This window comes from Tenrec ecaudatus, chromosome 4 (assembly GCF_050624435.1).
Source record: "Tenrec ecaudatus isolate mTenEca1 chromosome 4, mTenEca1.hap1, whole genome shotgun sequence".
NCBI classification, from domain to species: Eukaryota; Metazoa; Chordata; class Mammalia; order Afrosoricida; family Tenrecidae; genus Tenrec; species Tenrec ecaudatus.
Window position 1 is genome coordinate 6,557,322 of NC_134533.1, and position 15,051 is coordinate 6,572,372.

The 15,051-nt window shown below is 57.7% G+C and overlaps 2 protein-coding genes across 4 annotated transcripts in view; one reads left to right on the plus strand and one right to left on the minus strand.

The window, feature by feature from the left end:
- PC (pyruvate carboxylase) overlaps positions 1-5,428 on the plus strand; it is a 93,945-nt gene extending 88,517 nt beyond the window's left edge. For both annotated transcript variants that reach the window (XM_075545305.1, XM_075545306.1), the window contains 11 exons: positions 1,798-1,942; positions 2,182-2,271; positions 2,361-2,582; positions 2,673-2,829; positions 2,959-3,199; positions 3,279-3,528; positions 3,716-3,960; positions 4,049-4,228; positions 4,300-4,548; positions 4,642-4,782; positions 4,859-5,428. In XM_075545305.1, coding sequence (XP_075401420.1) covers positions 1,798-1,942; positions 2,182-2,271; positions 2,361-2,582; positions 2,673-2,829; positions 2,959-3,199; positions 3,279-3,528; positions 3,716-3,960; positions 4,049-4,228; positions 4,300-4,548; positions 4,642-4,782; positions 4,859-5,107 — 2,169 coding nt within the window. In that variant the 3' untranslated portion in view covers positions 5,108-5,428. The remainder of the gene's footprint in view (positions 1-1,797; positions 1,943-2,181; positions 2,272-2,360; positions 2,583-2,672; positions 2,830-2,958; positions 3,200-3,278; positions 3,529-3,715; positions 3,961-4,048; positions 4,229-4,299; positions 4,549-4,641; positions 4,783-4,858) is intronic.
- Positions 5,429-6,242: 814 nt separating this feature from the next.
- Positions 6,243-9,428, minus strand: RCE1 (Ras converting CAAX endopeptidase 1). Of its 2 annotated transcripts, none has more exons than XM_075545309.1 (9): positions 9,081-9,428; positions 8,584-8,997; positions 8,390-8,492; positions 8,230-8,313; positions 7,974-8,052; positions 7,453-7,620; positions 7,271-7,342; positions 7,056-7,145; positions 6,243-6,854 (listed from the first exon to the last, which is right to left on the minus strand). In XM_075545309.1, the coding sequence occupies exons 2-9, from the start codon at positions 8,766-8,768 to the stop codon at positions 6,619-6,621; spliced, it is 1,017 nt and encodes a 338-aa protein (XP_075401424.1). In that variant the 5' UTR covers positions 8,769-8,997; positions 9,081-9,428; the 3' UTR covers positions 6,243-6,618. The 2 variants fall into 2 exon arrangements, with proteins under 2 accessions (XP_075401424.1, XP_075401425.1); XM_075545310.1 differs by having other exon boundaries at positions 7,056-7,118; positions 9,081-9,424.
- Between the last annotated feature and the right edge of the window lie 5,623 nt (positions 9,429-15,051).

Consider the following 15,051-nt stretch of genomic DNA (forward strand, 5'->3'; position numbering starts at 1 on the left):
CATTTCTGCAAAATATGCCCTTGGGAGTTTGATCAGGGTGGCCCTTGACTCTGTAGACGGCAAGATTTGTCATCTTGTCCTCATGTCTTGAGGAGGGGCAGGAGACATGTGGGAGGGCTTTCTGTTCTTGTCACGCCTGACATGAGGCAATGCTGGCTGTGTCTGTCGCCCAGTGGACACTGGAACACTGATGGAGGACACTCCACCCAGGCCACCAGGTGATGGGAGCCTGAGAGTCACTGGTCAGTGCCCTTAAAGTTGGCCTTTGGGTCTCTGCTGAAGACACCATCTGAAATTGTGACTGGGTGAGATGACATTGCTCAAGTGAAAAACGCACTGTCACACCGGCACACACCCTAGAGCCCCCGCCACGTGGCCGTAGTCACAGGCCACAAGGCCTCTTAGGCCCTTGCCCCACCTTCCTGCTGCTCACCCAGTAAATGCATGGGACACAAGGACTCAGCATCCCTGTGCCTTCGCCTCCAGGCTGGGGAGGCACGCAGATGACCAGGCCCCCAGCACACCTGTCTAGGGTCCCCTACAGCACCTGCTGCCATAGCCAACAGTGGGCATGGCCCTAACATCCACCAATGGACGAAAGCAACACACAATGAGGCCTGCCCATCCAATGGGCTATCACTCAGCCCCCAGACAGGGAGTTTGGTCACATGTCATGGCAGTGGGTGAAATGTGAGAACTCAAAAGTGTCCTTCACAGAATCCCATTCCTACGAAGTAGTTGCCACAGGCAGAGGCCGAAGTGTTGGTTGGGGACTGGAGGGTGGAGCAAACAGTCACTGTGTACTATCCACTGACGGCACAGGCAGCCCCAGGTTATGGACGTCCTCATGGCCATCAACCAATGGTTAGGATCCAAGCCCCCAAAGCCCATTGTATTATTAGCCTTCAGCGGTGCCTGCAGTGGTTCCTGCTGACACGGCCCCTGGTCGCTGCTGTTACACTGTCCTCAGTGCAGCCTGTACCCCGGAAAGCACGCTAACCCATAGGCCCAAAGCAACAAACATTTGGCTGGCTCTTCTGACTTACACATAAATTTGGTGTCGGAATGGAGCTGCTTGGGAATGCAGGGGGTCTGCAGTTACATTGCCATGTTGTCCAATTGTATCACCCACTTGTCAAACTTGTTCGTTACCCCACACAGGCCCTCACTCCCCCCCCCCCCCAGGCCCTCGCTGAAAATGACCAGTGCTGTTACACATGCTTGCTACACAGGAGGAACCTCCGTGACAGTGGGCTCAAACAGGAGTGCTGCCAACAACGCGGCTGCGCAGTGCTTCCTTGTTGTGCACAGGGTCGCTGTGGGTCAGATTGGTTGACGGCACCGAATGCCCGCACCGTAACTAACACTGATGACCACAGCTTGGCAGCAGTTCTCTACAGGGGTCTGGGAGGGCCAGGCAGGCTTGTGTGCCTGCTTCCAGGAGGCTCTTGCTGGGCAAGGCAGCGTATTGGTGTGGCTGGAGGTGGTTGCTGGCGATGGAGATGAAAGCATCTAGGGATATCTGTGGGAGACTGCCTACCCTAAGGCGGACAGGGTGGGTGTAGGTGGACTTGGGCATCAGGATTCCAGAGCCAGTCAGTGAGGACAGGGGCATCTTCCACTGGGTAACAGAATGGCCAGAGCATGTACACTGAGGCAGCTCCTGGGGTGACCCTAGTGAGGCCATCGCCTCTTCCCAGGAATCATGGCAGGGAAGGTGGTGTCCTTTGAGCACAGCAGCTTCTGTGGGACCTTGGGAGCTACCCCTCAGGCCCTCTGTCCTCCTTTTTCCTACAGACCAACATCCCCTTCCTGCAAAATGTGCTCAACAACCAGCAGTTCCTGGCGGGCACCGTGGACACCCAATTCATCGACGAGAACCCAGAGCTGTTCCAGCTGCGGCCCGTGCAGAACCGTGCCCAGAAGTTGCTACACTACCTGGGTACGTCCCCCACCCAGCCTGCCCCTTATTCTTGTACCACCCTTTCTCCTTGCCTGGTCCCCTCTTGTATCCTCCTGCGCCTCCTTGTGAATCCCACCCTGCTTTGTTCATGGTGGTGGTGGTGAACTCCCTCTCCTTCAGTGCTTAGACCCAGTGGGTGGTCTGCCAGCTGGAAGGATCAGACAGCCCTGAGTCGCTTGCCCACCTCCTGCCCTGACTTGCTGCCCTCTCCCCCACAGGACACGTCATGGTGAACGGCCCCACTACCCCGATCCCTGTTAAAGCCACTCCCAACCCCATTGATCCTGTGGTCCCCATGGTGCCCATAGGTAGGTGGGCTTGACCCGGCCTTGGCAGGGGGCAGGGGTTGGAAGGAGGTTGTGGCCTGCCGACTGGGGACAAACACCCTCTACCCCAGGCCCGCCCCCACCTGGTTTCCGAGACATCCTGCTGCGAGAGGGGCCCGAGGGCTTCGCCAGAGCTGTGCGGAACCACCAGGGGCTGCTGCTGATGGACACGACCTTCCGGGATGCCCACCAGTCCCTGCTGGCCACCCGAGTGCGCACTCATGACCTCAAAAAGATTGCACCCTATGCCGCCCACAACTTCAGCAGTCTCTTCAGCATGGAGAACTGGGGAGGTGAGCCCGGTGGGGCACGACTGTTTGCATAGCACCAGGCCCTGTGGGGTGGGTGAGATGTGGGCACCCTGACCTGACTCTGCCCCTCAGGAGCCACGTTCGATGTGGCCATGCGCTTCCTGTACGAGTGCCCCTGGCGGCGCCTGCAGGAGCTCCGGGAGCTCGTCCCGAACATCCCCTTCCAGATGCTGCTGCGCGGGGCCAACGCCGTGGGCTACACCAACTACCCTGACAACGTGGTCTTCAAGTGAGCAGTCGGCCTGTGGTCCAGCCCCAGGGTGCCTGGGGAGGGCAGCTCCCGATAGCCAGCCCCCCTCCCCTTTCCTCCCCCTGGGGCCTCTAAGGATTTGGGCTGACCAGCTGCCCTGCCACACAGGTTCTGCGAGGTGGCGAAGGAGAACGGTATGGACGTCTTCCGAGTCTTTGACTCCCTCAACTACCTGCCCAACCTGCTGCTGGGCATGGAGGCGGTGGGCCATGCCGGGGGTGTGGTGGAGGCCGCCATCTCCTACACGGGGGACGTGGCTGACCCCAGCCGCACCAAGTACTCGCTGCAGTATTACATGGACCTGGCGGAAGAGCTGGTGCGCGCCGGCACCCACATCCTGTGCATCAAGGTGCCCACCCTGGCCTGAGTGTCCCTCACCACCTCTCCCTGCCCACAGTCCTGTCCACTTCATCCTCTCTCCCCCCCAGGACATGGCGGGACTGCTGAAGCCTGCAGCCTGCTCCATGCTGGTGGGCTCCCTTCGAGACCGCTTCCCCGACCTCCCGCTGCACATCCACACTCACGACACGTCGGGAGCGGGCGTGGCGGCCATGCTGGCCTGTGCCCAGGCCGGGGCTGACGTGGTGGATGTGGCAGCTGACTCCATGTCTGGGATGACATCACAGCCCAGCATGGGGGCCCTGGTGGCCTGCACCCGTGGAACCCCCCTAGATACAGGTAGGAACGATGGGAGTTATGAAGGGTCCCTGGTGGTCTGCCGATCCTAGTGCCCTATCGGCTCCCTGGCCTAGCGGTCACCAAGGCCTCCTGTCCCCACCACTGATGGGTCCTGTGCCAATCCAGGGGTCGGGGAAGACACCCAGAGCTTGGGATCCTGGGCCTACTCTGACACCACCTCCCACAGGGGTTCCCTTGGAGCGAGTGTTTGATTACAGTGAATACTGGGAGGGGGCCAGGGGGCTGTACTCAGCCTTCGACTGCACGGCCACCATGAAGTCCGGCAACTCGGATGTGTATGAGAACGAAATCCCCGGGGGCCAGTACACCAACCTGCACTTCCAGGCCCACAGCATGGGGCTGGGTGCCAAGTTCAAGGAGGTGAAGAAGGCCTATGTGGAGGCCAACCAGATGCTCGGTGACCTCATCAAGGTGAGCCAGCCCCCATGGTCCCCCAGCCCTCCATGTGCTCCCCCCTCCCCCGCCTACTGGCACCTCACCTCCAGACCCTCCTCCTCAGGTGACCCCCTCCTCCAAGATTGTGGGGGACCTGGCCCAGTTCATGGTACAGAATGGGCTGAGTCGGGCTGAGGCTGAGGCCCAAGCTGAAGAGCTGTCCTTCCCACGCTCAGTGGTGGAGTTCCTGCAGGGCTACATCGGAGTCCCCCATGGCGGCTTCCCCGAGCCACTGCGCTCCAAGGTAGATAGGCCCTGCCACGGGTGGGAGTGCGGTGCTGGCAGGGATGGGCCTGACCTGTGCCTTCTCCCCAGGTGCTGAAGGACCTGCCGAGGGTGGAGGGGCGGCCTGGTGCCTCCCTGCGCCCCCTGGACCTGCAGGCCCTAGAGAGGGAGCTGATCGAGCGGCACGGGGAGGAGGTGACTCCTGAGGATGTGCTCTCCGCAGCCATGTACCCTGACGTCTTTGCCCACTTCAAGGACTTCACTGCCACCTTCGGCCCCCTGGACAGCCTCAATACCCGCCTCTTCCTGCAGGGACCCAAGATCGCAGAGGAGTTTGAGGTCAGTGCCAGCCACCGCTGCCCAGCCTTCCTAGCCCAAAGCTCCAGCTGGTGGCCTATCCCCTCCTGCTGAGCAACGGCTGGCCTCCTGCAGGTGGAGCTGGAGCGGGGCAAGACACTGCACATCAAGGCATTGGCCATGAGTGACCTGAACCGTGCCGGCCAGCGGCAGGTCTTCTTTGAGCTCAACGGGCAGCTGCGTTCCATCCTAGTCAAGGACACACAGGCCATGAAGGTGCGGGGGCAGGGCCTTGGTATGGTGGGTGGGGCCACAAGGGGCCTGCTCTCACATGCCCTCTGCCTTCCCACAGGAGATGCACTTCCACCCCAAGGCCCTGAAGGATGTGAAGGGCCAGGTTGGGGCACCCATGCCAGGCAAAGTCATTGACATCAAGGTGGCAGCAGGGGCTAAGGTAACCAAGGGCCAGCCTCTCTGCGTGCTCAGCGCTATGAAGATGGAGACTGTGGTGACTGCGCCCATGGAGGGCACGGTCCGCAAGGTCCACGTGACTATGGACATGACACTAGAGGGTGACGACCTCATCCTGGAGATGGAGTGACTGACCAGTGCAACCTGGCCAGAAACTGTGCTGACGGGTGGGCCAGGCGGCCAGTGTGAGGGCAGGCTGGCCCCGCCCTGGAGGTCCTGGCTTTTTGCCACAGGGTGGCAGGCAGGGGCCTGGCCTCCAGCTACCCTAGCCCTTTCCCATTGGAGGGTCACACTCATCTCTCATCTCTTGCCAAACAGGGGCCCTTCACCAGAGATGACAAGTGGTGAAGTGGGCTTAGGACCTGGAGAGAAACTTGCAGCCCTGCTCCGGTGGGGAGGGGGGGTACTTGGACCCCAGTGCCCAGGACCACATTCAATAAAACTGGCTTCATTCTACCCATCTGCGCCCTCTGGTTCTTCCCGCCACAGCTTGGGGGCTTTGGAGATGGCTATGACTGCGGTTAGTCTTTCGTCGCTATTGTGTGCAATGATTACATAACTGGGACAACAGTTTGAAACCACCAGCTACTCCTCAGGAGAAAAGCTACGCTGTCTGCTCCCTTAAAGAGTTACAATCTAGGAAACTCACGTGGGTAATTCCTCCCGGCCCCACTAAGGTGCTATGCAAGTTGGAACCTGTGAGTGTTATGTGCTGCCCAAGCAAGAAGAGGTACTTGTTACTGGAAGCTTAGGAGTGGGATGGGGGCTCCTCTAAGCACCAACACACCCCAGGGGTCATCACCCACACCAGTTGTTGTAGTCTGGATACACCTGAGGGTGGTCCCCTTTTGAATTATGGAGGAATGGCTTAAATTTTCAAGACCACACTGTGACCCCGAGCCAGGCATGTGCCTCCTTGGTTTGGGGTCAAAGCCTCCGGGGTCAGTTCTTTGTGGGTCTTGTTCTCAGCCCTCTGCCCAGCCTGTCAGGTTCCTCCGTGGGCCGAACAAGCAGTGGTCTGAGGTGGAGATACCCAGCAGAGCTCTGCCCAGGGTCCTCTCAGCTCCACCTTTGTCCTCCTCGGTGGGTAAGGGGAAGGCTCTGCTAGGCAGGGTCCACACCAGGGCAGCCCCCGGGACCCTCGGTCCCCAAGTCCAGAGTGTTCTGCCTGCTGGCTGAGTGCCCAAGTGTGGCATTCAGAAGGTGGGGATAGGTGTGGACCCCCTGATGCTGGCTCCTGAAGCTCCCAGGCTGGGTTACCCAAGTTAAATCTCTTTAATATCCCAGTACAAAGTCCTGATGCAAAAAGAATGAGAAAACCCTGGGCAGGTGGGGGATCACAGGTTCTACCCCCAAGCAGCTTCTCTGAGGCCTCAGAGAAGGAGTCCAAGTGAGGGGGCATGGCTTTGGGACCCGCCCGGCCCCTCACCCCAGCTGTCTCTTGGCCCCTCTGGGCAAGGCTGAGCTTGAGGACATCTGCTCCTTCTCTTGGTCCCTGGGAGTCAACTAGCTCTGGCTTCGATCCCCTACAAAAATTCCTGAGATCTCGGGGACCCCAGCCGCCCCAGTCCTGCGGGGCCTCTTGGAAGGGAGGGGCTGGGAGCCCGTTAGCGTCCGTGAATTGTTAAGCAGCAGCTTGGGTCAGGAGCACAGGGGGGCCTCTGAGTCCCCAGCCCGCTCCAGGAGCACACACAGGGGCAGGCTGCCGTAGAGCTTGGGGTCCGTGAGAGGCTGCAGCAAGAGCAGGAAGAGTCCCACACCCAGGGCGTAGCCAGCCAGCAGGGGTCGCCGCTGCGGGTGCTCCAGGGCGGCCCACACAGCAGGGAAGCCCATGTAATTGCAGAAGGAGTGGCAGAGGACGGGCCCGATCAGGTGTCCTGGGAGGAGACAGCAGCAGCTCATGGTGCAGCCCGCCCTCCTCTGGACCCTTCCAGGGCAAAAACCCCCCACCCACCCTCACTTGTCTTTGGCTTCTGCCGCCTCCCAGGCTGAGTGCTTGGCTCAGCCTGTCTCAAGGACCACAGGCACAGAAACTCCCACCCACCCACCTGAGCTCCCGGGACCCAAGAGGGACCCACCTGTGCGGATGAAGAGGAAAGCTGTGTAGGCACCGAAGACGACGGTGTAGGAGAACTGGAACGCTGGAGACGGAGGCCGGGTGACCACACCTGCGCACACACCCACCGCCCACAGCCTCCCTCAGCGCCCACGCACCCAACACAGTCCTGTAAGGCTCTCCATTTCCTCCATCCGGGAAACCCACTCCCTGCTGCAGGCTGGCTCCCTGACTCACCTGCAGACAGGAAGATGCTCCCCACACTGCTCTGGCGGAAACGTAGCTGCTCAATGATGTGGTGGAAATGGGCTGCAAGGCAGAGAGAGGGTAGAGGCAAGAGTATGTCACACCCCCAGCCTCTTCCCACCCAGACCAACCCTCCGCGAGAGCCTGGACAGGAGTGGGATGCACAGACTCACCAACTCCGAAGAACAGTGGGCAGGTGAGCACGGCCGGGCCCAGGCCGGTGCACGGGGCCAGCATGGGCAGCATGCAGGCTCGGAACACCAGCTCCTCCGTCAGCGGCGCTATCACTTGGTTCCGCAGCCAACGCATGTCTGAGAGGCAGCGGGCCCAGGAGCGGGGTGCTGGGGGGTCAGAACAAGCAACATGGTCGGCTTCTTCAAGGAAATGAGCCTTCTCAGACTGCTTAAGCCTTCCCCCCTCAGCTCAAGAGGGCCCTGCTGAGAAAGGCCATGTTGGAAACAGACGTGAAATGTCCAGTTGCCCAGAACAGCTCTGGTGTGGGGGTCAGGGTTAGGAGGCATGAGGGGCGAGCCTCTCAGAGGTCAGGAATCAGGGCCCAGAGGCCACCCTGCTGTTTCACTGAGAAGGAATCCCTCACAGATGTAGTCTCCTGTTCAGGTCAAACTGGAGGCCCTCTGACCCCTGGCTGCAGCCCTGGTGCTGGAAGGCTTGTTCATGTTCAGTAAGGACTCACCCAGGACAACCTTCAGCCCATCAGCCAGGTCACAGGGGCAATCCATAGAGAGCTGCATCAGTGGGCCCAAGAAAAGGATCTGCAGGCAGACAGGAGTTCAGCCATCATCTCCCACAGGACCACGAGGGGTCATGGGCAGGGCTGGGGGGCGGGGTACTTCCAGAGCTGTCCACACATGCATACCCCAAGACTGGCACACACTTCCCGGCTGCACCAGCCCCAGCGGGGTTAAGGGTGCCGGGCGCGAAGCACTCACCATGGTCAGCAGGAGGGGCAGCAGCGCTGCTGGGAAAATGCCCTCCAGTCTGAAGCCCATCAAGGTGAGCAGGGATGTGCCTGGCTGAGCCACAGGAAAGGGGGCATCAGTTTTGCTTCCCGTGTGCCGCCCTCCCCTGCCTCTGCCCCGCCCCCCGCACCTGGATGCCGGTGAGCTCCCTCCAGAGCAGCACGCAGAGGGGCGACAGGCTGGACACCACCAGGACACTAGTGAAGCGCCGCTTGATGACGGCGGGGTGGTCCCTGCAGAGGGGACAGTCAGTGTGGACCCGCCCAGGCTCCGCCCGCAGCCCCGCCTCGCGGGGACGCGCCCCGGCCGCGCGCGGCCCCGCACCTGGGCAGCTCGCTCTTCCAGACGTAGAGGCTGCCCACGTAGGAGCAGGCCAGGCTGAGGCACGAGAACACCGACACCCAGCAGCACAGCCCGGGGCCCGGCCCGCCCAGCGCCGCCGCCTCTGGCTGCCGCTCCGGCCGCGACACCGACAGCAGGCGCAGCCCATCCCCGCCCAGCGCCGCCATCGCGCCCGCGGCCCCGGCGCGCACCAGTGACGCGCCCGCCGCCGCGCGGCCCGCACCCGCCGGAAGCGCCCTGACGTGAGGCCCTCGCCCCACCCGGACGAGGAAGCTGCGCGCGCACAGTGGGGTTGGGGCGCAGCTGGCGGGCGGCGCCGGGCTCCGGGGCGGCGGCTCAAGGCTCGGCGCCCAGCCACTCGGACAGGTTGGCGACCTCCTGCAGCCACAGCGCGTCCTGTGGAGGGAAGGGGCCGTGAGCACCCGCGGGCCCCGGACGCACCCCACCCCCCGCCCGCCCGCCCGCCTTCCTCCCTCTACCTCCAGGCCGCTCCCGGGGCTGGCGCTGCTGGGCGCCGGGACCCTCCCCTGCTGCGCCCGGGCCGCCCTGTCGCTGGAGCGGGGCGCGGAGCTGCAGGCTCGCGTCTCCTCCGCGCCGCCTTTGCGTCTCTTGCTGTTCGCCCGCTCGGCGGTCTCTAGGAGGAAACAGGCCCGCCTCGTGTCTTCCGTAGTCCGCGCCGGGAGGACGCCCCGCCGAGAGCTGGAGCGCTCTACCCTCCCTCCTTGGAACCTTGTTTCAGGATGTGTTCCGGTCACACCCGGCCGGCCTGGTTCTTCTGGAAAGCGGCATAGGGGATGGGCCGAACCTACCCCGCCTCTCTCAGAGCCGCCGACCGCACCATCTCGGAACTGCCAAGCTCCGCCCGCCGGTCCCCTTAGCAGGCCCTCCCCTCTGTGGCTCCCGCTGTGCTGGGCAGCCCCTGGGCGACCATCCTTGTGCCCACTTGGTCCCTTGTGCTAATCTGAACTGAGCTAACATTAATCCATGCGCCCTGGCGAGTTGCAGGTGTGGCAAGCCCAGAGCGGTGAAGCAAGCTTTCCCTGAGCAGTTGCTGGATCTGAGTTTTGAACCAGAACTGCCTCATAGTGCCTCCATAGAGTTCAGACTAGAACGTCTCTCGTAGGTAACCCAGACTAGGCCTTCTCAGAGCAGCTGTTTTGTTTGGAGATCTGCCACCCTGCGTTCCCAACCCAAACTCAGAACCCACTGTGAAGCCTGGCAACTACACACGCGATTGGAAGGGGATGAAACTGCCCTCTATGCAAATACCAGAGGAGTCTGGGGACTCAGGCAAGCAGAGTGGGTTTTTAGGGACAATAGCTCTGAATATGCTTATCTGTGGCAGGTGGAGCTAGGAGCCAGGAAGATGACAGGCCGATAGGCCGGCTTGGGGGAAGGGCAGGAGAGTGGCTGATTGAATTGGAAGTCAAGCTGAGGAAGCTGAGGTGCCACAGCCAAAGCCAGCGTCCCTGGACTGTGCCATGTTTGGCAGTAGGTGTGAAGACAAGCACACAGTTTAAACGTGAAGGGGACTTCCTGAACAGAGACCCTGCAATTGGAGCCCATCTGGTTGCACCAAGTGAGGGCAAGAATGAGCAGGACAGGGAGCTGGGCTCCGCTTTCCTGAAAGTTAAGCTGAATGGGAATGGGTGGAGGAAGTTTCTTGGCCACGAGACCCTTTATTTTGGGGAGGGTTTTTGGGTCATGATAAAAATGAAATGGATGTCAGAAGAAACTCTGAAACTTGCCCTTGAATATAGCCAGTTCCAGTTCATAGCAACCCCTGGAGTCTTGCTCTACCCCTGAAGCCCAGTTTTTTATTTTGTCCAGCTTCTCAGATGATTTGCCCCACATGCAGACTCAACAAGCCAAGATGAAAAGACACAACTCTGATTCGTACCTTTCCTGATGTTGTCACTGAGTGTGGAAATCAGTAAGTAGCCCCTTACTCTGCTCAAATTACCTCTTGCCTTTGCGCAGGTTCTGCATGAGCACAAGTACGTATCTTAGATTTTCCATTCTGTGCAGTGTTAATCCGTAATGTGTTATGTTCCACACCACCTTTGCTGTAAGTAAAATAGCAAAGCTGATAAAACACAAGGGAACCTCTGGTATTCTCTGTTCTGGAAGAGCCATCTGACATAGTGATAGACCTTGTTCCACCTTCTCATCTGAATCTGACTTAAATTTCTGGCAGCTTCCTGTCAGCGTACTACTGTAACAATTTTAAAATCGTCTTCAGTAGTTTTCCTTGTGTCTAACACTAGTGATACAGCTAAAAGTGCTAAGCGCTTTGTTGGTTCGCCTGCCTTTGGTGTGAGCACAAATAGCTCTCTTGCAGTTGGGCAGCTTGTTAGCTGTCTTCCCAATTCCCAGGCATGGCTACTTCCTGAAATAGTTAAAACTCAACTAATTTTTCTGATTGTGTGTTCCATAGCTCGCCCATAGACGGCACTTGCGACGTTAGTGGTTTTCTTCAGTTGTTTTAGCGTACTCTGAGCATAGTCTTTCCTTTTGATTTTTAAAACTCCAGGTCTTTTCACATCTCGTTATAATACTATAGGTTTGTCTTTTGGAGCTGCCCTTTGAAATAATTGGTTCAGGTCTTTTTTATCATTTCTTTTTAAAATCAGGAAAGGTATGCATGAGGCTGTATCTTTCATCTACTTATTCAATCTGTATATTGAGCAAATAATTCCAGAGACTGGGCTCTTTGAAGAACGCAGCCTCAGGACTGGAGGGAGATTCCTTAACCACCTGCAAGATGCAGATGACACAACAGTGCTTCCTGAACATGAGGAAGATTAGAAGCAGCAAAGACCACAACTCAATGTCAAGAAAACCAGAATCCTCACATTGGACCAATAGGTAAGATCATGATAAGCAGAAAGACAGGTTGCCAAGGGCTTCATTTTACCAGGCTGCACAATCAGTGCTCATGGAAGCAGCAGTCAGGAACTCACAGGGGTCCTGCACTAGGCAAATCTGCAGCTAAGGGCCACCTTGAGAACGGAGGTGCCGAGGTATTCTCAGTTGCCTCACATGTATGGGAGCGCTGGACAATGGATACAAAGGCCGCAGAAGAATCGATGCCTTGGAATGAAGATGTTGGCGATAGGGCAGCCAGTGAAGACGAGGAAGAGCCTCCACACTGGGCCCGCATACAACAATGAACGGAGGGCGGTGCGGGCCCAGGAGGTCTAGTTCTCTTGTACATATCGATGGTCACTGTGAATCAGAATGGACTCAATGGCACCCGTAAACAACTCTCTAGTTAGTTACATGAAGAAAACCATTTTCATGTGTGCAACTTGGCAACATTAGCTACATTCACCATGCTGTACCATCACCGTTTCCCCAAATTTTCATCACCCTAAACAGGCGAGGAAGTTTTCCCTTTGGAAGAACTAGAATGACTTACTCAGGGGAGAGAATGGAGAGGCAGAAGAGACACTGACACAAGCATGCTCCAGGGAAGCAGCTGCAACCGGCCAGGCTGACGTGGGCCTATGGGGCTATGGGGAGGACCAGGTTATGAAAAGGAGAGGTCAGTGAGTGGGGAGTTGAGGATGGAGCCAGGAGGCAGATGCTAGAAATGTAGAAAAACAGCAGCTGCCAAGAAGCAAGATTGACAACTGAGGGCCCTTCAAGCCAGTGAAGTCCAGACGTTTTCAACAGAGGAGCTGATTTGAGGGCGTTTCAGGACTAGTGAACCCACTAGAGTACAAACACCTGGCTTGAAGATCCACAGCCATCACTGCTGCTGCTGCTGCTCCTACTTAAAGAAAGCTGTAGTACTGCCTGCTGCCCATTCCTGCCCCGGCCCCTCCCCAACTGCAGGTGCTCAGGGCAGTGCACATAAACACTAAATTGACGATGGTACAGACAGATGCACTTTCCCTTTTTTTAAAATCCCCAAATCTCAGTTTCTAAAAGTAGATCTTTGCTTTATACAAGCAGCTTTCACTCCATGATCTTACAAAGGAGCAGCCCCCCACCCCCCCGTGACATCTACGGTTTGGTTTGGGAGCACATCTTGGGCCTCAGTGTCTTCACCCACAAAACTCTAGGTGCAGGAGTCCCAGCTCCCACTCTGTCTGGGTAGACCGCCTGCTGGGGCTAAACTGCCTGAATTTGAGTTCTGGCATTGCCATTTATTTTACTGTGATCCTTGGCCTCAGTTTCCTTACCTGTAAAAAGAGCATCAATACACATCAGAAGGCAGACCTGCTTGGGTGGGGACTGCCAGGCCTTGTAGGTGCCTATGGCTGTCCATTCTGCCTCTGCTAGGTGGGGGTGGGGACAGGTAAGTGGTGGAGAAAAGATATCACACACACCGCTCCCTGGGCACCCTGTAGCAACCGCTAAGCCCAATGTGGTGGGGCGACCACAGCCTTGCTCTTGGGTGGCAGCCCAGGGAGACAGTGCAGAAATGCCCAGTGGTCTGCTAGGCTCTACTCTGCAGAGCAGGTTGCCAAGTCCTTTCTCCACAGCTGCTGGGGGGGGTCACACCCCCACTTTGTAGTTCTCACCAGACTACCTTAAGAATCAGCTCTAGGAACCAAGAAAAGAGGTGAAAAAACCCACTGTTTTCAGGGCTTTACCCCAATCATGTGCAGCTCCCTGTAACTAGAGCTGTTTTAGAAAATTCTAGTCCTATCAGACCAACTTGGAGGAGGAGCCTGCTGCCATCCCAGAAGGCCCCAAGGGGGTATTAGGACCAGAAGAAACACTGTTCAGGGGGGAAGGGGCAGAAGCTAGAAGGATAAGAGGCTGAAAGATCCCCCCAGATGGTCAGGCTCACCTGGCAGGTGCTCCGGGCTGTGCCTTCCACGTGCCTCCATGTGGCTCCTGGCCGTTTTCTCAGAGGGCAGCTGCTGGGAGATTGGGAGAGGTACAGAAGTAGGGCCTGGCATAGATGCCGACCTCCCTAGCCTCATAGGCCACCCTGCCTCACCCAAGGCTCCCTTTACTGAGATGATAACAAGCCCGGCCTTCCAGGTGCTCCTCTCCTCTCCACCCTCCTCCTCAGCAGTCCAATGCAGTGCTCATCGCTGGCCCGGAGCCCCTGGGGCTCTGGTTCTGAGCTGGAGCTCCATCACCTGTGTACGCCCCTTCCTGACACTGGGAAGGTGAGCAGGTAAGCTCTGAGTGCCTTCCCCACTTTGCAACTTCCCTCCTCATACAAAGGAAGTACTAGCAAAACACACCTGGATGCCACGCTCAACACGTGACAGTCCTCCGACTCCGAGCAGACAAAACAGGTCCATGCACACCCTGCAGGTGCTGTTCACTTGCATTCATCCTCTCTCTCAGGTGCTGCTCACTTGCATTCATTCTCCATTCTCTCTCTCTCTCTCTCTCTCACACACACACACACACACACACACACACAGACACACGCTTCAAATGGTGGAAAATTAACCCACAGAGGAGGAAATATTGTGTGACAATCAGTAATAATAAAACCACCACGAGCACCAGACAGGGCAGTGGTGATGCAACTTTGGAGAACAGATTGCAGTCCCTCAGAAACTTGAACTCGGTTACTTCTCTGTCCCTTGGCATCAGAGTTGCTGCCCTTCTATTTTGGAATGGAGACTGAGGGACTGGCCTTGAGGTAAAAAACTGGACCTCCCATCCTTGTCATTTCTAGCTGAAGCCGCTGGGTGCCGCCCTTGAGCCATTAGCAAGTCGATCACCTTAAATACAGCCACCACCAGGGAAATGAGGATGTTGAGTAGAGAAGCTGGGGTTCCACTCAGTGCCCCTGGGCTCTTGACCTGGTCCCATATGGTAACAAGGTCAGGAGACCTCGGAGCCAAAGGGCTCAGGGCTCAGAAAAAGGCCAGCCCGCCATTTCCTGCCTGTCACTCTGGCTTGATAATGCTCTCAATCACTTTTCTGATCTGTGAGAAGGGAAAACGACCACGTTGTAGACTCCATCTGTGGAGATTACAGTGAAAAACGTGGCAACAATGAGGAGTTCGATACTGTTCCTCCCTAGTCCTGGATGAGATCTTGAGTTCATCCAGCCATCTGCCAAGTTAATTGGGTTGTAAATGGTCCTGAGGCTCTGAGCTGCAAACTGGGACAAAAGAGGTCAGACCATTCCCATGTGCAATCTCACTGGGTTATCAGAAAGGGCCAACTGGCAGGACTTTGGAGGCTGAAACGGTCCTAGAGCCGCGGGGTTTCCTAGCATCCGCCTGTGGATGCTAGTCCCTGATAACGGCACCCATCCCTGAACTCATCTCCACCGGTCAGTTGGCCTTGTGTTTAAAATACCAGTGGGGTCATCCATGGGGACAGGGTTGTGTGTGGCTTTTAGATCCAAACAGACAAGGAAGAATCTGCTTCTGAAAACCACCCAATAACCCCCTCTGGATCACAACCGAATAGTCAAATTTGCTTGCTATGGGCACGACATCGGAAGAGATGAGTCAAGGG

What these genes read in the sequence shown, in the direction of transcription:
- RCE1 (XM_075545309.1), bottom strand. Translation starts at nt 8,768, where the DNA reads ATGGCGGCGCTGGGCGGGGATGGGCTGCGCCTGCTGTCGGTGTCGCGG. An exon ending in TGGAAGAGCGAGCTGCCCAG is followed by an intron (nt 8,493 to 8,583) that starts GTGCGGGGCCGC and finishes TCCCCTCTGCAG; the next exon opens with GGACCACCCCGCCGTCATCA. An exon ending in TGCCCCTCCTGCTGACCATG is followed by an intron (nt 8,053 to 8,229) that starts GTGAGTGCTTCG and finishes GTCTGCCTGCAG; the next exon opens with ATCCTTTTCTTGGGCCCACT.